Genomic DNA, 21051 nt, shown 5'->3' with positions numbered 1-21051 from the left:
GGGTAGCCTGTAAGGGCGGCTACGCACTACCACCCCCGGGGGCGTCTCTATGTGGTGTTCTATGAGGTTAGTGCGACCGGGCAGGGGCGAGAACACATCCGAAAACTCGGCCTGCAACTGGGCGACCTCCGTGAGTTGGGTCGGGGAGAGGTGGTCTCCACAGGGGACCGGAGGGGTATGTGATGCCAATGTCCCTTTTTGAACCTCCGGCCCCAGCTCCGCCTTCTCCGGAACTGCCGACACCAACGCCACGGGGACCTCCTCGTTCCAGAGTTTTAGCAGATTGAGGTGGTAGATCTGTAGCGCCCCACCCCTGTCTGTTCGCCTCACCTCATAGTCGACGTCCCCGACTCGCCGTGTGACCTCAAAGGGCCCTTGCCACTTGGCGATCAATTTGGAGCTCGACGTGGGCAACAGTACGAGTACTTTATCTCCCGGTGTGAACTCTCTAAGGCGCGTACCCTTGTTGTACAGGCGGGCTTGCCGTTCCTGGGCCTGCCGCAAATTCTCCTGAGTTAGGTGGGTGAGCGTGTGGAGTTTTGCGCGCAGGTCCATAACGTACTGAATTTCGTTCTTACTTTGTGAAGGTCCCTCCTCCCAATTTTCCCGCAGCACGTCCAAGATGCCACGCGGCTTACGCCCATATAATAATTCGAACGGGGAGAACCCCGTGGAGGCTTGGGGGACCTCTCGCACTGAGAACAGCAAGGGTTCGAGCCACTTGTCCCAATTACGTGCGTCCTCACTTACGAATTTCTTAATAATATTTTTGAGGGTGCGGTTGAACCGTTCCACTAAACCGTCCGTTTGTGGGTGATACACGCTGGTGCGGATCGGCTTTATCCCCAATAACCCATACAGTTCGCGCAGTGTTCGTGACATAAACGTAGTGCCTTGGTCAGTCAGAATCTCTTTCGGGATTCCAACTCGGGAGATGACGCGGAAGAGTGCCTCTGCAATACTGCGAGCTGAGATATTGCGCAGAGGCACTGCTTCCGGGTATCGCGTTGCATAGTCCACTAGAACTAATATAAAGCGGTACCCTCGTGCTGACCGATCTAATGGCCCGACGAGATCCATCCCAATTCTCTCAAACGGGGTCTCGATTAACGGTAGAGGGCGCAAAGGCGCTTTTGGAATGGCCGCTGGATTTACTAACTGGCATTCGCGGCATGCCGTACACCACCTACGGACATCGCCGCGAATCCCCGGCCAATAGAATCGGGCCATTATTCGGGCTAGTGTTTTATCCTGCCCCAAGTGTCCAGCCATGGGATTAAAGTGAGCCGCCTGGAATACCAATTCCCGGCGGCTCTTTGGAATCAAAAGCTGCGTGACTCGCTCTTTAGTTTGAGTGTCCTGCGTCACTCTGTATAATCTATCCTTCAAAATCGCGAAGTAAGGGAAGGACAGGGTGGCGTTCGGCGGGAGCGTTTGACCATCGATTACTCTCACTTGGTCAAACGCATGCCGCAGAGTCTCGTCTCGCGATTGCTCTAATGGGAAATCCGCGAGGGATTCCCCAATAGAGAGAGGAGGAGCCGGCGGCTCCTCGCTCTGACGCGGAGATGACGTAGACGGCTCTGTGACAGCTGCTCCCGCCAAAGCGACACCGGGACCTCCCCCTGTCAACTGGCAGGACCCACTCTCTACTAGGCGCGTCATTAAACCCCGAAATCCCGGCCAATCCGTCCCCAAAATTAAAGAGTGGGTAAGGCGGGGATTAACCGCCGCCTTCACTATAAATTTTTCCCCTCTGAAAATAATGTGGACCGACACCAAAGGGTAGCGGTGAACATCCCCGTGCACACACAAAACCTTCACCTCTTGTGCTCCCCCCAATGCCTCGTTTTGAACCAGGCTTTGGCGAATTGAGGTCTGATTACAACCAGAATCCACCAACGCCTGATATGTAGCCCCTTGGATACTCACCGGTATGCGATACGCTCCGGCCCGATCGAGGGCGGCCTCTGGCGCGTCGGGGATCCGAACCACCGCGCCCACTTCCATTGCTGTGCACTGCTGTTGAAGGTGATCCGGCTCCCCGCAGCGCCAGCAAACCGGCCCGGGCTTTCCCTCTGCACCGGTGATCTGGGGCTCACTCACCTGAGGTGGGGGAGAGACAGACACAGAAGGGAGAAACGGGAGGGCACCGCGGGTGCGCCGGGCCGGCTGGGGAGGAGCCGGCCCCCGCCTCCGCGGTGGGGGAATGGGGCGAGGACGGGACACAGGAGGAGGGGGAGAGAGAGAGAGAGAAGAGGAGAGAGGAGATGATGTCATCTGCTGTCCTGCCGCCGGGACAGCCGCCAAATGGTCCTCCGCCAGCTCGACTGCTTGATCCAACGACGCCGGGCGGTGGCACCGGACCCACTCCGCCGTTCCTGCTGGTAAGCGAGCGACGAACTGTTCCAGCGCCACCTGGTCGAGGATTCCTTCGGCGTCGCGGTTGTTGGCCCTCAGCCACCGCCAGCAGGCGTCCCGGAGCTGCTGGCCAAACGCGAACGGCCGGCCGACTTCCTCCAAGCGCAGCGCGCGGAAGCGCTGGCGCTGCTGTTCTGGAGTGCGCCCCACGCGCTGGAGGACGGCCCGGCGGAGGTCCGCGTAGGCCAGCCGGCAGTCGGCGGGGAGCTGTAGCGCGGCCAGCTGTGCTTCTCCCGTGAGCAGGGGGAGGAGGCGCGCCGCGCGCTGCTCCATCGGCCACCCCGAGGCTTCGGCGACTTGCTCAAAGAGCGTGATGAACGCCTCGGGGTCATCCTGCGGGCCCATCTTGGTGACAGTGAGGGGAGACGGGCCCGCGGCAGGAGCGCTGGTGGACCCCGCCGACGCGAGGAGGTGCCGGAACGCCTGTCGATCTTCTTGTTGGGCCAACACCAGGGCCTCGAACCGCTCTTCTTGCTCCTTTCGGAGGGCGAGTAGCGCCTGGTGCTGGCTTTGCTGGGCCGTGGCAAGGGCGTGGACCAGTTCAGCAAACGGGGAGGACTCCATGGGGCTGCTGTGCTCCAGTCCCGGGTTTCGGCACCACTGTAGAGGTCAGAGCAGGTGGGTGGAGCACAGAAGTACGGCAGGACAGAACTGAGTTCAAAAAAAACTATTTATTGTGTTCCCTTTTCAGGTTAAGCACACATACACCCAGACACACACACACAAGGCATCTGGTGCAGGAGAGAGCTCCCTTCCTCTGTTCTCTCTCTCCTTATATAGGGCGTGGTTGCTGGGAAGACACACAAACACAGGTTAATTGATCTCAGGTGAAGTGATTCTGTCACTTACCTTCCCTGACTCCGCCCTCCTGTCACAGACCGGCGCTTGACCACGCCCCCGCTGCCACAAATACATTTTATGTATCTCACACAGAATTTTCAGAGATATATCGAGTATATTCGATATATCGCACAGCCCTAGCTGAATCTTCGCTTCATATACATTTTTTATTTTCAACTAACCAGTTGGGCTGGCGAGTGACAGGAATTACCCGCCAAATGACAAATTAAGTCGCCTCGGGCGACTGGACCACCGCGAATTTCGAGCCCTTCTAAGTATGGAGAAATGTAATCCCTGACACCTACATAAACATGAAGAAATATGCATTTGGAGTCCTGTCGATCTTCAGATCCACATACGTATGTGAGCAGCTATTCTCCACCATGAACTTTGTTAAAAACCAACACCGCTCACGCCTCCCAGATGACCGCTTACAGTCCTGCGGAAAGATGAAAGTGACTTCCTACAGCCCTGATTTGCAGACACTGTGCGCAGAGGTTCAGGAGCAGAAGTCCCATTAACCAGGTAAAATAAATATTTATGCAGATATTTTGCAAATATTTAATTTTCATTGTTCAGTGAAAGTGCTCTTTTTTTTCAAATTTATTTTTTAAATTCAGGTCAAGGCTCCGATACACGCCCCAAAAGCCCAAAGGCGATATGAGGATGACGGCTCACGGCATTTTTTGTTTGCTACATGTATAATTTAAGTTCAACTTTTTAATTCATTTGAAAGAGACCCTTAACTTGGTGTTTTTTTTAATTAGATTTTTTTAAGAGTTCAAAATATCTTCATTACATGAATAAAATTCCATTTTCTCTGTAGCACTTCATGGATTTCATAAGCAACATACTATACTTGTTTATACAAAGCATAAAGGTAAAATAACAATAATAACAAAATACACACACAGTGTTATCTTCATTTTAGATGTCAAAAAGTATTTGCGGCTCTGAGTGTTTTCTTTTCCGTGGAAACCGGGTCCAAATGGCTCTTTGAGTGTTAAAGGTTGCCGACCCCTGGTCTAGAATATATTTGATTTTCATTTTCTTAAATAACTGATGGAAATATTGAACTTTTTCATGATATTCAAATTTTTTTAGATGAATTAGTAATCTCTCTCAAATAGAAAAATAGGTAAAAGAGAGTGAAAGGTTGGGCTTAATACTTGTGGGGGATTCCTTTGAAGGGTGAGGGGGTCAGGGCCCCTGAACCACATTCTGTGTCTTCCAGATACAGAGCTGGCAGAGAACCCAGTGACCTCTTCTGCAGCCTCTACACTGCACACATACCACAATGCACTACACTTTTGAACTGGACCCATTCTGTTATCCTCTCTGGTGGCCAGGTGACGAACTGTTCCAGTACCACTAGGTACGAGAATACACCTTTTGGTGCCACACTTCTCTCTGCCTGCAGCCTGGAACTGTTGGATGAATGTGAACAAGCAGTTGAGCTCACTGAGGATCAGCGATCAGAACTGCTGAGGGTACCGCCACCCAGTTGCAAAATGGCCCACTTCAGGTCTGGATACTCTGAGCTGGGATTTCCCTGACAGTAGTGGCAGCAAGCAGCCTACCCACTTTGACCCTGGCCAGCCCCATGCAGCCACGGCATTCTCCAACAACTCCATGAATGCTTCTGGATCATCCTGCAGTTCTATATTGGAGTGCATGATTTGGGGCATTTCAGGGCTGCTGCTGGAGCCACTGGCCGGAGCAGGCTCTGTAGCACCTGTGGATCATCTGTCTGGGTCTGGAAACACAACTCCAGCCTTCTGTGCAGCTCAAGAAGACCCCAATTTTGCACCTGGTGAATGCCTGCATGGGTCTTGATGATCTCAGAGACTTGCAAGGACTCCATTATGGCCATATTCCTGGGTTTTGGCACCAGTGTGACACGCCCTCATATTCAGGAGGAAAGGATGCAACAGGAGGCAGGCTTAGGACAATTCAAAAGTGCCCTCTTATTTATTTATATAAAATTATTTTTTAAATTTCTCACTTTTCAGTGCTCATGAACACGAAAACAGTACTGCTCCATGCAGATCAGCTCTTTCGCTCTCCCAAGGCTCCTAGTCCACCTCAGGATAAACCATGGACTTCAGCACTTATCAGGCCTGCTTTCCCTCAGCTTAGAAGCTGCCACAACACCAAACCTTCAGCCACACCACTGCTGATACACGGCCTCTCACATTACCTACTCTCATGTTTCCACGTACCCCCTCCCACTCACTTTTCACAAACTATATAACCCCCTCATATTTCAAAATATAACCCCCCTTGAGTCTTTATTCACCCATTTCACATGTGATCAGTATGTTTGTTTTCTCTCTCACTCTGGCACTTATTGCCACTTCTTTTGGATGCCCCATCAGTGTAATCCAAATAATGCATTTGTATTTTGTTACACTCCTACAAAAGTTACGATTACAATGAGGAGCACATTAGTCTAGTCAAGATGTTCAACTTGTTAATTGTGCCGTTTCTGTTGGTAGTAAGATTTAAATTATTTCCTTCACAGCATTTAGGAGCACAGTTGTGGATAAATAATATATTTTAAATATTATTTAATGACTGGTTAAATGTTTTTACTAAAAATGTTCCTAACTACATAATGAAGAAACCTTCATTATGTAGTTGGGAACATTTTTAGTAAAAACATTTAACCAGTCATTAAATATTTAAAATATATTATTTATCCACAACTGTGCTCCTAAATGCTGTGAAGGAAAAAATATTAAAGCTCCCCCAACACACACTTTACCCATTTCCTGGGTTCGAACCCAGCGGCCGGCGGGGGCCTTTCTGTGCCTTTCAAGGGGTACATGTTTCCACGTACCCCTCCCACTCACTTTTCACAAACTATATAACCCCCTCATATTTCAAAATATAACCCCCTTGAGTCTTTATTCACCCATTTCACATGTGATCAGTATGTTTGTTTTCTCTCTCACTCTGGCACTTATTGCTACTTCTTTTGGATGCACCATCAGTGCAATCCAAATAATGTATTTGTATTTTGTTACACTCCTACAAAAGTTATGATTACAATGAGGAGCACATTAGTCTAGTCAAGATGTTCAACTTGTTAATTGTGCCGTTTCTGTTGGTAGTAAGATTTAAATTATTTCCTTCACAGCATTTAGGAGCACAGTTGTGGATAAATAATATATTTTAAATATTATTTAATGACTGATTAAATGTTTTTACTAAAAATGTTCCCAACTACATAATGAAGGTTTTATTAAAGCTCCCCCAACACACACTTTACCCATTTCCTGGGTTCGAACCCAGAGGCCGGCGAGGGCCTTTCTGTGTGGAGTTTGCATGTTCTCCCCGTGTTTGCGTGAGTTTCCTCCGGGTGCTCCGGTTTTCCCCCATAGTCCAAAGACATGCGGTTAGGTTAATATGGGACGGCCTTGGGCTGAGGTGCCCTTGAGCGAGGCACCTAACTCCCAACTGCTCCCCGGGCGCTGTTAGTATGGCTGTCCACTGCTCTGGGTATGTGTGTGTGCTCATTGCTCACATGTGTGTGCATGTGTGTGTGTTCACTGCTGCAGATGGGTTAAATGCAGAGAGGAAATTTCACAAGTGTGTGATGAATAAAAGTTGCGCTTTCTTTCTTCATTTACTGCACAAGGAAAGCATTGTGACTCAAATGTGCACATGCACAGTACATGTGGTGATCCCAATAGAGAAAGTAATCAGACACAACATGGCTTTTTTTTTTTTATTTATATGGCTGTTACTCTTCTATTTAAGAGACTATTTAAAGGACATTAGCTTTTCTTTCAGTTTGAAAGTGATATTCAGATTGTCCTTAACTGGTTTACTCTGTTCCCACTGAGGTGTACACATAAATGTTTAATTCCGATGGACCCAGCAGTTGGGTTACAGAATCAGAAAGTTGTGTAGGTAAGCATTTTGTTTTTTGTCTCAATAACAGAGCATGAGTTGATTTGATGATTTTTTTTCCTGCAAATTTGTTTAAATCATTTGTAGTTTCTAAATTATCAGATGAATGTATGAACCAAAATTTTTGTACAGGCAATTTATGCTTGAATAATAAAACATGTTTTTAAATGTATTGCTCCATGCTACCCAACCTTCCTTTGTGTTACTGAAATTTTCAGCCTGCTAGCACCGGTGCTACGACTTCAAAAAGTAAGGATATAGTCTTGGCTTTCACCAAGACTTGCAAACAATATATAACTGTCATATCGAGAGCCTTCTCATTCAGCAACTGGCCCAAAAAGTGTGGTTTTGTGTCATGTTTTTCTCTTTGAATTGTTCTTGCATTTTTAAAGTAAAGTTTGATTTAAATTTTTAAGCTTAGTATTTTTGAAGGACCACGAACAGAGGTGATTATTTCTTCGTCTGTTATGGAAATGACGGAGATCACCAGTTTATCGTTGTCAATGTCCGCCCACTGACTCATTATATTTTTCTAAAATCTTCACCATTCAGTTCATTCATGTGTTGCAAATCAGAGGATGTTACTTATGTCGCACCATGGGGCTGGGCGTGGGGTATAAAACCGTCGTTGGTACGCTTTAACTAGGTATTAAGTTTTAACACATTGTTAACTTGACTACGGACTAGATTACTTATCGTTTGTCTCTGGTGGGAAAAGGAAGACATGGCTCAGTGCATCATGCAAGCAGGTGAATGATGGATGTAGCTGCAGGAAGTGTGTTTATTTACAAACAGGCAGGCAAAAAAGTTCAAAATGTAAGACAAAAACAGGGTCATGAAAGGGGCAATGGTTACATGAGAGACAAACAGAATTACATTACATGGCATTTAGCAGACACTCTTATCCAGAGCAATGTACAACAAGTGCAAAGTCAGGTACATGAAGCGCTGAACTTCTAGACAAGAAAGTTCTAGTGCCAGCTGAACAAGTGATAGCAATGCCTAGTGTAATATTCTATTGAAGTACCAATATTCAAACAGCCAAGGAAACAAACCAGCCATATAAAGTACAACTAAATGGAGAACTCAAAATGGCTAACCTCAGGCTAGACAGTACACAGCCTGGGTTGGTCTAGAACGATATGCAGTTACATAGTGGGCAGAGAAGAAGGGGAGAGGTGCAGCCTGAAGAGATGAGTCTTCAGTCTGCGCTTGAAGGCAGTTCTGGCCTCAAGGGGAAGGTCATTCCACCAATGGGGAACCAGGACAGACAGCAGTCTTGAGCAGGGTGGGCAGGAGCAGAAAGGAGGGAGCCTGGTGACCAGTAGCAGCAGAGCATAGGGATCTGGCTGGCGTGTAAGGGCAGATCAAACTCTGGAGATATGCTGGCCCTAACCCCTTGAGAGCCTGGTAAGCTAGCACCAATGTCTTAAATTTGATGTGAGCTGCAATACGTAGCCAGTGCAGGTTGGCAAGCAAAGTGGTGACATGGGAAGAACAAGGGAGGTTGTAGACCAGGCAAGCTAGAGCATTCTGGATGAGCTGCAGGGGTCCAATGGTAGAATCTGGAAGGCCAACAAGGAGAGAGTTGCAGTAGTCCAAGCGGGAGAAGGTCAGTGCTTGGACCAGGAGCTGACTAGGGGGTAAGAAAAGGGCAAATCCTTCGGATGTTGTAGAGGAGGAATCTACACATCCGGGTAGCTGAGGAGGAGAGTGGGTCATCAAACATGATCTCTAGGCTCTTTGCAGTGGGTGAAAGAGACCTAGAAATGTCCTCCAGGGAGATGACAATGTCCAGGGGTGGAGAGGATGGAGCAGGAATGTAGATTACCTCTATCTTGCCTGGGTTGAGATTCAGGTGATGGTTGTTCATCCAGCTCTGGATGTCACACAGGCAAGCAGAGATGCAAGTGGAGGAGGAGGAAAAAGAGAAACAGTTGGATGTCATCAGCTTAGCAGTGGTAGGATAGACCACGAGCAGAGGTAACTGGGCCGAGAGGCTGGGTATAGAAGGAGAAGTGGACCAAGGACTGAACCTTGAGGGACACCAGTGGTAAGTGGGCATGGTGCTGATATAGCACCAGACCAGGTAATCTGGAAGGAGCAACCAGAGAGGAAGGACTTGAACCAGTCCAGGGCTGTCCCGTAGATCCCTACAGTTGATAAGGATGACAGGAAGATGACCCCATCTTCAATGGGAAGAGGAAGGGAGCTCAACAGTGTCAAATGCATCAGAAAGATCAAGGAGAATCAGGACTAAGGAGAGGGAGCCAGTATGTGCTGCATGAAGTGCCTCACTGATGGAGAGAAGTGCAGTCTTGGTTGAGTGTCCAGCCCAGAAGCCAGACTGGTGAGGATCCAGAAGGTTGTTCCATGAGAGAAAGGAGAGTTGGTTAGCAATAACATGTTCAAGTGTCTTTGACAGGAAGGGGAGAAGAGAAATGGGGCAACAGTTTTGGATGACAGAGGGGTCAAAGTTGTTTTTTGTTTGTTTTTTTTAGCAGAGTGATGGGGGCCCATTTGAAGCTGGAGGAAAAGTATCTAGAGGACAAGGAGTTGACAAGGGAGGTGATAAATGGGAGAATGTGAGGAGTGACGGTCTGGAGGAGAGCTGAGGGGATAGGGTCAAGGGCACAGGTAGTTGGATGGTGAGAGAGCAGGAGCTGGGAGACATCTGAAGTGGAAAGAGGGGGGAAAAGCAGAAAGCAAGAGGGAAGAGACAGGGAGAGTGGGGAGGGGTGGAGGGAAGGCAGGGATGGTGAAGGAAATGTGGATAGGAGTTGGTGGTGAAGGTGCAGTTGGTGGAGAGTTGGAGAGAAGTGGTGTGATGGGATTCAGGATGCTAGAAGAGTGTGATGCAGGGCTGAGCGCAAATGGTGTCATACAAGGAGTTATTCTGATTTGGCGAATTTTAAGGTGAAGAACCACCACACCACTCAATGAATGAGGCACATAAGTGGTTTTATAGAAGTTTTATTGATGAGAACTGTTCAAATCAAATAGATTTGTTCAATGCTACACAAAAATTATTAAAGCAGGATAATGAGAGTATAGGGTCAAGGGCACAAGTGATCAGACGGTGAGAGAGCAGGAGCTGGGAGACATCAGAATTGGAGAGAGGGGAAAAAGCAGGCAGCAAGGGGAAGAGACAGGGAGGGTGGGGAGGCAGTCATGGTGAAGGAGTTGTAGATGGCTATGATCTTTTACTCAAAAAAAAGACTGAAGTCCTCTGCAGTGATAGAGTACTGAGGTACATCTGGTGGAGAGTTGAGGAGAGAAAACAGAAAACAGCTGACGAGGGTTGGGGATGGAGGTATGAATTTTGGAGTGATAAACCTTGATCTTGGCCGATTTTGAGCAAGGCTGTGAACTCTGCAAGGAGGGACTGGTAGTGGGGACAGGTCAGCAGGGGCCCTGGCTTGGCGGAGGCAAAGATGAAAGTCCAAATACACAAAAGGTCAAAATCAGAAAGGCAATACACAGATACAAGGCTTGATAATGTGAGACACTAGGTACAGTGCATGTACTTTGCCAAGTATCTGTGTTTAGAGAGCCCTTATAAGTGTGTGCTGTGATTGTGCTCTAATCCGGAATAGGTGCACAGTACTACAATTAGTCCTAATGGTGCTGCGCTTGCAAGCATGCTGCGCATTCCGAGTGGCAATTCACATGGACATGACACAGTGATGTTTTATTGAAGACTCCGACTCATTTTCATTCAAGGCGGGGGACACGGACTTTGTTATATGTGAAAGTACGTAGTACAAAAGTTACAGCAGGGTTACAGTTGCCATCTGTAATTATGATAAATTTTTACAAGTTTTATTCATAATTATATAATTAAGACATGAAGGCACAAATTACTGAAATGTCACCCATCTGTGAAAAATAGGGGAAGGGGGTTGGGGAGAGAACATACCTGCTGAGGTCCACTGCTAAAATTTTGCAACACTGATGCAACATGCTCCAAAATTGTGTATGCAATGCTATTTAGAAGCAGCATAAAAAGATCACAAGAAAATGACCTCTCTGGAACACTGATAGATCTGGTCCAAAATGCACAACTAGTAAGCAAGAGGCAGGCATGTTTGATTGTGGCATGACAAACTCCATTCATTCCAGATCCAAGCCCTTAAAAATCTGATGTACATTTAAGAGTTCAAGAAGTTTGTCGTCATGTGCACAGCAGTAAGATGATTCAATGAAATTCTGACTTTGCCATTCTGCCTTTACACAAAACACCACACTAACAATTAAACACAAAATAATAATAATAATAATAATGCAAGCTCCTCGGTGGCAAGGCACCGGGGGTGGATGAGATCCGCCCTGAGTATCTCAAGTCTCTGGATGTTGTGGGGCTGTCTTGGTTGACACGCCTCTGCAACATCGCGTGGCGGTCGGGGACAGTGCCTCTGGAGTGGCAGACTGGGGTGGTGGTCCCTCTTTTTAAGAAAGGGGACCGGAGAGTGTGCTCCAATTATAGGGGAATCACACTTCTCAGCCTCCCAGGGAAGGTTTACTCCAGGGTACTGGAGAGGAGAATTCGACTGATAGTTGAACCTCGGATCCAGGAGGAACAATGCGGTTTTCATCCTGGTCGCGGAACACTGGACCAGCTTTATACCCTTCATAGGGTGCTCGAGAGTTCATGGGAGTTTGCCCAACCAGTCCACATGTGCTTTGTGGATCTGGAGAAGGCATTCGACCGTGTCCCCCATGGTATTCTGTGGGGGGTGCTTCGGGAGTATGGGGTTCGGGGCTCTTTGCTAAGGGCTGTCCGGTCCCTGTACGAACGGAGCAAGAGTCTGGTTCGAATTGCCAGGAGTAAGTCAGACCTGTTCCCAGTGCATGTTGGACTCCGTCAGGGCTGCCCTTTGTCACCGGTTCTGTTCATAATTTTTATGGACAGAATTTCTAGGCGCAGCCAGGGGCCGGAAGGAATCCTGTTTGGGAACCACAGGATTTCATCTCTGCTTTTTGCAGATGATGTTGTCCTGTTGGCTTCTTCAAACCAGGACCTTCAGCATGCACTGGGGCGGTTTGCAGTCGAGTGTGAAGCGGCTGGGATGAGAATCAGCACCTCCAAGTGCGAGGCCATGGTTCTCGACTGGAAAAGGGTGGCTTGCCCTCTTCAGGTTGGTGGAGAAGTCCTGCCTCAAGTGGAGGAGTTTAAGTATCTCGGGATCTTGTTCACGAGTGAGGGAAGGATGGAGCGTGAGATCGACAGGCAGATCGATGCAGCCTCCGCAGTAATGCGGTCGCTTTACTGGTCCGTCGTGGTGAAGGAGGAGCTGGGCCAAAAGGCGAAGCTCTCAGTTTACCGGTCGATCTACGTTCCGACTCTCACCTATGGTCATGAGCTTTGGGTAATGACCGAAAGAACAAGATTGCGGATACAAGCGGCCGAAATGAGTTTCCTTCGCAGGGTGGCTGGGCACTCCCTTAGAGATAGGGTGAGAAGCGCAGTCACTCGGGAGGAGCTCGGAGTAGAGCCACTGCTCCTCCACATCGAGAGGAATCAGCTGAGGTGGCTCGGGCATCTTTTTCGGATGCCTCCTGGACGCCTCCCTGGGGAGGTGTTCCAGGCATGTCCCCCCGGGAGGAGGCCCCGGGGAAGACCCAGGATACGCTGGAGGGACTATGTCTCTCGGCTGGCCTGGGAACGCCTCAGTGTTCTTCCCGAGGAGCTGGCCGAGGTGTCTGGGGAAAGGGAAGTTTGGGCTTCCATGCTTAGACTGCTGAGACGAGACGAGACGATAATAATAATAATAATAATAATAATAATAATTTAAAAAGCACCTTACATTTGGAGGAACAATTAAGGATGGAACAATTGAGGATCTGACCACAACATTACAGGACCCTTTTACAAGCGCACATAATTCCCCCTTTTTTTTGGCTGGGAGACCCCATTCTCATTTTGATTTTCATCACGGGTTCAACACACGTTGATGTGAACTCAAATGACAAAAGAGAGACATGCTGGAGGAAAGGAACACACCAAATGAATATGCATTTGACAGAACTGAAAAGTTTATTGATTACTTAAAATGAACCTGCTCACAATTCTTTCCTGCTAACATCCCATGTTTATTATACATTTAGAAATATTATAGAAGTATTTCCCAAATAAGAAAAATGTTGGGATGATTTAGAAAATGCAAATTTAAAAAAAAAAAAAAAAGTGGCAGTGATTTCTAAATTTACTTTGACTTGTGTTTCATTGCAGACAGTATGAACCCAATATGTTCAAGTTTTGTCTGGTCAAATTAATTTCATTTCTTAATATACATCCAGCCCTGCATTTCAAGCCTGCAACATATTCCAAAAAAATTTGGATAGGAACAATTATGTGGTAAAACAATTAAATAATGATGTGGTTTGAAACCGGTGATGTCAACAGGTGATTTGTAATCATGATTTTGTACAAAATCAGTATCCAGGAAAGGCCTAGTCTTTCAGGAGCAAAGACCAGTTTGTCAACAAATGCATGAGAAAATTATTGAAATGTTTAAAACTATATTCCTCAAAGAAAGATACAAAGAGGAGATTTGGATATTTCACCCTCTAAGATACACATCATTAAATGACTCAAGGAATCTGGAGGGATTTCGATGTGTAACGGGCAAAGGCACAAGCCTAAACTGAACACCTGTGATCTCCAATCCCTCAGACAGCACTGCATCAAGAACTGTCATTCAGCTATACCTGATATAACCACTTGAGCTCAGGATTACTTTGACAAACCTTTGCCAAGCACTATAATACAGAGTTACAGCCACAAATGCCAGTCAAAACTTTACTGGGCAAAAAGGAAGCCTTTTGACTTCAGGAAACACTAAAAGTTACTTTTGCCTTAAGCCTTTACTAAACACCATTACTATTGTCACTGTGTCCAGAAGCACCGTCGACTTATCTGGGCTCTGAGACATCTGGGAAATGTGTACTGTGGGCGCATTAATTAGGATTCCAGGTCTTTTTTGGAAGAAATGGACGCTGTGTCGTCCAGACCAAAGAGGAAAAGGACCATCCACACTGTTACCAGCAACAAGTACAAAAGCTAGGGTCTGTCATGGTATGGGGTTGTGTCGGTGGCCTCAGCATTGTTACAATCATCACATTCAGTGAGAATGTGATACTTTTATTTTTCTTCCAAACGGAAGTAGAGACACTAACATTAAGCATACATTCCCTTAATATTGAATAATTAGCAATATCTTCATTTCCAAGTAATCAAATGAAAATGTTTTGGTAAATGCAATTATCAATTATTAAAGTTCTTTACAGAGTAACGGTATTGCATCTAATGGTCAACAGTTCCTCAAATGTTTTGTCATTGAGGCGGCATCGTTCTGGTCTGAATATCTTGCCTGCAACACTAAATATCCTCTCAACAGGTGCAGAGGAAGCAGGTATGGCCAGATATTTACATGCAAGTACAGCTAGGTTTGGGAAACTGTTTTGGTTTTCTTTCCAGAACGATAAAGGATTGGCATCCTCAGCCAAACATGGTGTGCTCAAGTAAACTGGGAGCTCATGTGAGGCTGTGTCAATTGGGACAGCAGTTGTTTGAGTCTCCATGTAGGAAGAGAGTCTGGGGCGTTTCCTTGTTTGAGTACTAATGTCAGAGGTGGCACTGACTTTTGGACATACAGACTCGACTTTTGCAGCGAGAAGATTTTTGATTATGATCAGTTCTTCACCATTACACCAGTCTAGTTTAAATCTTGGATCAAGCGTTGCAGCCATCTGAAAGCATTCCATATCCTCAAATTTTACTAGTCGTCTCTCAAGTGAGGTTTGTAAGGTGGACACAAACTTCTTGTTCCCAGTCATCTTTGATTGCATGTCTCCGTCCTCTAACACAAGGAATAACCAAGCTTGATGTGGCAGCTTTCTCTGCCTGACAGCGGTCCGTGACTTCCTCAAAGGGTTCTAACACCTCACAAAGTTCCTGAATGATTTTTAGTTCATATGCTGTTAGCTGAATTGGGCAGTGGAGCTCAGCAAGGACATCATTTGGAACGTTAAGGACTGATCTCAGCATCTTCAACTGGCTATTCCAGCGGATGACATTAGCAGGTTGAAGTTTGTGCATTCCCTCCAGGACCTCTGTAGCATGGGTGGATTTATGGCAAAAAGCGACAAGTTTCTGGACCTTGCCCAGGAGGCTCTTTATGGAGCCAGCATCATCTAAGGCGGGGGTGGCCAACCCGCGGCTCGCGAGCCGCATGCGGCTCTTTGCCCGGTGTCATGCGGCTCTTACGTTCATATCAAAGTTTGTGTTTTTTTTAATGTGTGTGTGCGCTTTGCTTGAGTTCAGTATGGTATTTTAGTCAAATGCATCTTCGCTTTGCTTGGGTATATTACGGTATTTTCAGGTCATGTCAAATGCGCATGTGCGTGAGATAATCGCTAAGTTTTTGGGCAAGGTGTATCTTGTGTCAAGTAGCCTCTCAAAATGGCAATGAAAAAATGCACAGCAAAACGAAAATATGAAGACGAACATAGGACATTTTTAACAGAGTGGGAGAGTTTATACTTTTTTGTTGAACGTAATGGCAAGCCATTCTGCCTTATATGTCAGTCGTCATTAGCTCATTTCAAAGCTTCCCGCCTCCCTGAATAAGCAAGGAGCCAGATATGCAACACTAATTGAAAACCTGCACGAAAGCTTTGTAACCCGGTTCCGTGATATACAACTGAAAAGGCCACAGGTTGTGTTCCTCGTCGACCCATTCAATGCGGAGACGGACTGTTTGAAAGCCCCGCTTGTCACAGATGAGGCTGCGGCTGAGTTGGAGATGATCGATCTTCGTGAGGAAGACCAACTGAAACCTGTTTTGAGGGAAGGCACCATTGAGTTTTGGAAAAGTGTGCCATTGGAAAAATACCCGAATGTGAAACAGGCTGCGCTTAAGATACTGTCAATGTTTGGGTCAACATACGTCTGCGAGTCTGTGTTCTCTACCATGAAACACGTGAAGTCAAAGCATCGTTCTGTTCTGACTGAAACCCATGTGAAAGAACTGCTTCGAGTGGCAACGACGGAATACAAGCCAGATTTGAAGAGGATTGTTCAAGGCAAGGAATGTCAGAAGTCCCACTAAGCAACATGCATAGTAAGTGCACACAATATTGATTGCTGTAAATGACTGGCCTGTGGTATTAGTACTGACTGAAGGAGTACATTTCTCTCATGTTGGTGTGTGACATTTACTATTAATCTGGCTGAGCAGAGGTGCGTGAGCATGTGTGTGTGTGTGTGTGAGAGAGAGAGAGAGCGGGGGGCGATGTTCATGTGCGGTCATGTGTATGGTGTGGCTTTTTTTTGGTAATGCCATGAGTCCCACTAAGCAGCATGCATAGTAAGTGCACACAATGTTCATTGTTAAAAATGACTGGCCTCAGCCTGTGGTCTTAGTACTGTAGGAGTAAATATGTTGGTGTGTGACATTTACTATTAATCTGGCTGAGCAGAGGGGTGTGTGTGTGTGTGTGTGTGTGTGTGTGTGTGTGTGTGTGTGTGTGTGTGTGTGTGTGTGAGAGAGAGAGAGAGAGAGAGAGGAAGGGATGGGTGATGTTCGTGTGCCCATGTGTATGATGTGGCTCTTTGCGGTAATACAGTAAAAAATGTGGCTCTTGGTCTCCAACTGGTTGGCCACCCCTGATCTAAGGCATCACGCACTACCAGTTGGAGACTATGAGCAAAGCAAGATAGTCTCTCTGGTGGAAAGTACATAATCTCCTCTTCTACATTGACCACTTCTAGATCACAGGTGTCATCCTCTTCATCCTCACTCTCACTGTTAACATGAACTGGTGGAAACAGTGAATGCCTTTATCATATTGGATGCATTGTCAGTTACAATGTTACAATACCTTGTTCTGAATATTGTATTTGCCCAGAAGATCATCACAGACCTGGCAAATATTTTCAGCTGTGTGTCTCCCTTTAAAATGCTGACAGCTCAGCATTATGCTCTTCAAATTGAAATCAACCAGGAAATGGCCCATCATCCCAAAAAAGGACCTCATTGATCGATTTGACCATAAATCAATGGTCAGGCAAATATGGCCAGCTTTTGCCATCAGATTACCTAGATGTGCTTTCACAGAATCCGAGCGTTGTGGAATAAGGATCTCTCTGAGAGCTCTTCGGGTAGGCATTGTGAATGAGGGTTGGTCCAGTTGCAAGATATTAATGAAATCCTTATTTTCAACAGTAGAGAGGGGGAGGAGACCATTCGAAATAAATGTAACAATACTATCTGTCAGGGCCACTTGATGTGTATTGGTTGATGACCATTTAGAAGTTGAAGTTGGAGGATGACTGTCTTCATCTTGATTTCGTTGGCTTGTGCCACTGCTGGATGCAGACTCCATCAAAATTTCAGAGTGTTTCTTCTGTAAGCAGAAAAGCCAATCTATATTCTCAATCTAAAGACTGTTCATGCTTTGGATAAAAGTGCCAGCAAGTTTATGTTATACTACATTTGTACTGCAAAGATTATTGAATTCTCTGCCTCTCTATACTGCTATGCCCAAGGCTACTTTGCTTTCACATGATATGCCAGGATGATTTGGACTTGCACAAGCAAATGAGAAATAGTGTGATTAGATAGTCATTGTATTTCAAAGAGAGCAGGGTACAAGGTAATACTTTACATGTTTCAAGTGGTGAGTAAAGTATAATGTATTACTGATTGATTCACAGTTCCCAATGCAAATACATGCCATGGTCATCAAAATAAAAGACAGATTACACATCTGTAAACTTACCTGGAGGTGCTGTTTGAAATTTGAGGTAGCCTTTATGGAACCACACACTGGAGCACTGCAGTAATTGCAGATTGCTCTGTGGTTTCCATGTCTTGTGGGAATTGGCTCATCAAAATGAACAAGCGCAGATGTCCTTTTACGCATGCTATTTCTTTGCATATTGCTGTAGTCACAAAAATCAAAAGTACAAACCAGCTCTGGCCCTCAATTAGCTTATTCCACTAGAGTATACTCCAAACAAAATGTCCTAAATGTTTGGACGACCATTTTGAAGACTTGGATAAAGCAAGGTATTCTGGGAAATGAAGTGCTGTTCTATCATTTTCCACAATTTGAAAGTTATTACAATTTTAACAATCTGTTCTATAGAGTGTGTTTTAATGTTAATTAGTAGTAAAAAAAAAGGCCTATTTACTATAATAAAGTATCGTGTACATAAAGTCCATACAATAATATCTGTACAGTATGAAATTCATATTGTAATCATATGTAATATATACTGTAAAGCTTCGTTGTTAAATACACCTTAATTATGTATCATGAATTTGTTTGAATTTCATGGAATTCCAATTCTACTTCCTGCAATTCGAATTTGAATTGCAATTCCGCTTCCTGTTTGCAATCTCAATTCAAATTCAAGAATTGAATTGGAATTTAGGGGTCATTCTCAATTCAAATCTGAATTTTGTACAACCCTGCTCAGCAAAGGTAAATTACACTTCTGTGATGGCAGAATTAACCCTTTGGTGACTGACCCCTTGAAAATGGTTCCTCCAGGAACCATGACGTTTCAGTTGTCAAGACAACGGAAAAACTAAAATACAAATACAAGAGCATTTTGTTTTGTGCACAAGAGCATTGTGACGTATCTTTCTGTTTTTGTATTTTAGTTTTTCCGTTGTCTTGACAACTGAAACGTCATCGTTCCTGGAGGAACCATTTTCAAGGGGTCAGTCACTTAATGCAAAGAAGTACACTGAGATTTTGGAGCAACATATGCTGCCTTCAAAATAACATTTTCCAGGGATATTTGAACAAGACAATGCAAATCCACATTCTGCATACACATTATAAAGGCACAGCTGTGGAAGAAGAGGGTGCCCGTCCTCAACAGAGAATGTGTGGCAAATTTTGAAACAATAAATATGACGACCCCATACTTTTGCACACTTCAAGACCTTCTTGCAGGAAGAATGTGACAAAACACCTGAAACATGTTTTCAGTCTCTAAACAATTTTTAAGTGTTATAAAAAGGAATGACAACATAAAGTGGTAAATGCTTTACTGTGCCAACTTTTTTTTTTTTAAATGTGTTGCAAGAATCAAAATTGAAACAAGTGTTTCATTTGAAAAAGCAAAATTCATGACGTAAAATATCAAATAATGTGCTATTGTATTGTTTTGAGTGCAATATAGGTCAAAGATGATTTATAAATCATTGTTTTCAGTTTTAATTTAAATTTCAACACATCATCCCAACTTTTTCTGATTTGGGGTTATAGTTTGTCCAATTATTTTGGTCATTTAAAAAGGTTCCCCTTTTTAAATGACCAAAATAACTGGACAAACTATAACCCCAAATCAGAAAATATAAAGCACACACAAAAATGATTTACAGGAACTATGCATTCAGCCTATTTGCATGTAAATCCCCTTAAAGCTGAATGTCTGCATTTTGAGCTTATATTCATTATTTAATTTAAACTTCAATATACTGTGGTAGACAGCTGAACAATCACCATCAACGTCTAAATATTTATGGACCTAACTGTATATGGAATATAATACTGTTAAAAGCATGTTACGATTGTCAACCTTGTTTAAAAATTTATATTGCTTGCAAGTAAGCAAGCAAGCACAAAAGAAAAGAGAAGTGCTTACGTGTGTCCACTGTCTCTTGAATCGGGATAAAGCCAACAGGCAGTGTATCTTTAATGTCAATCAGCTTCATGTCCACCAGCACATTTCCTAAATGGCTCTGTGGAAAGATGCAATACGAACAGATCATGAAATAAGGGTAGCAGTAGTGGCCCAGTGAAACCAGATTTATTTAAAAGAAAACCTTTCTCAAGGAACAATGCTAAAATGACCCAACACTTTTTCAAGAGGTCTGTTGAAACACCATCAGAGTGTGCAGCTTCACATCGGGCGGGTGTTCAAAGACAGCTGCATTGCTGCTACAATGATGTTCTCTGCAGTGTTTTGGTTAAGTGTGCTATCTATTTTAATATTCTACTGCTTTGTTACATGCATGAAAAACTTTGTGAACAGCATACTACCTATTTTGGGTTTTCATAACACTAAGAGCATTGAGAATAGCTTACTATTTTCATCAATGTAAAATGGTTCAGAAATAATTCAAACCCTTTCAGTTTTTGCACAATGTGTTCTAGATTTCAGCTCCAACGTCATCTCATCTCATTACCTCTAGCCGCTTTATCCTGTTCTACAGGGTCGCAGGCAAGCTGGAGCCTATCCCAGCTGACTACGGGTGAAAGGCGGGGTACACCCTGGACAAGTCGCCAGGTCATCACAGGGCTGACACATAGACACAGACAACCATTCACACTCACATTCACACCTACGGTCAATTTAGAGTCACCAGTTAACCTAACCTGCATGTCTTTGGACTGTGGGGGAGAACATGCAAACTGTACAGAAAAGCCCTCGTCGGCCACGGGACTCGAACCCGGACCTGTGAGGCGACAGCGCTAACCACTACACCACCGTGCCACCCAGTTCCAATGTATTAAATTGATTTTTTTGGCCATCATTCTACACACAATAACCTACAACAACAAAGCAAAAACAGGTTGTTAGAAAACTTAATATAATGCCGAAAAACCTTATCTATAAAAACATTCAGACCCTGACATGGTCCTCACATGACTAATAGCAAACAGGTTGCAAACTACTGACTTCTCTGTGAGGGAGTAGATCAAAACCTCACTCCAGTGGTCCACCTAGACCAGGATGTTGGGTGGCTCACTGCCACTTCTCAGTCTATTTCAATGACAGTCACCGTCAGACACACAAATCATCAGGGTGGCATAAGGTGAAAAATCCTCTCTGCCGTACATAGAAAT

At 45.1% G+C, this 21051-nt stretch overlaps 1 protein-coding gene across 5 annotated transcripts in view; it reads right to left on the bottom strand.

Moving 5' to 3' along the window:
- Positions 1 to 21051, bottom strand: part of mvb12ba (multivesicular body subunit 12Ba) — a 362744-nt gene that overhangs the window by 209845 nt on the left and 131848 nt on the right. For all 5 annotated transcript variants that reach the window (XM_060913298.1, XM_060913299.1, XM_060913297.1 and 2 more), the window contains exon 4: positions 19847 to 19943. In XM_060913298.1, coding sequence (XP_060769281.1) covers positions 19847 to 19943 — 97 coding nt within the window. The remainder of the gene's footprint in view (positions 1 to 19846; positions 19944 to 21051) is intronic.

This window comes from Neoarius graeffei, chromosome 28 (assembly GCF_027579695.1).
Source record: "Neoarius graeffei isolate fNeoGra1 chromosome 28, fNeoGra1.pri, whole genome shotgun sequence".
Classification (NCBI taxonomy): Eukaryota; Metazoa; Chordata; class Actinopteri; order Siluriformes; family Ariidae; genus Neoarius; species Neoarius graeffei.
Note: the sequence above shows the minus strand (reverse complement) of the source record. Positions and strands in the feature narration are given on the sequence as shown.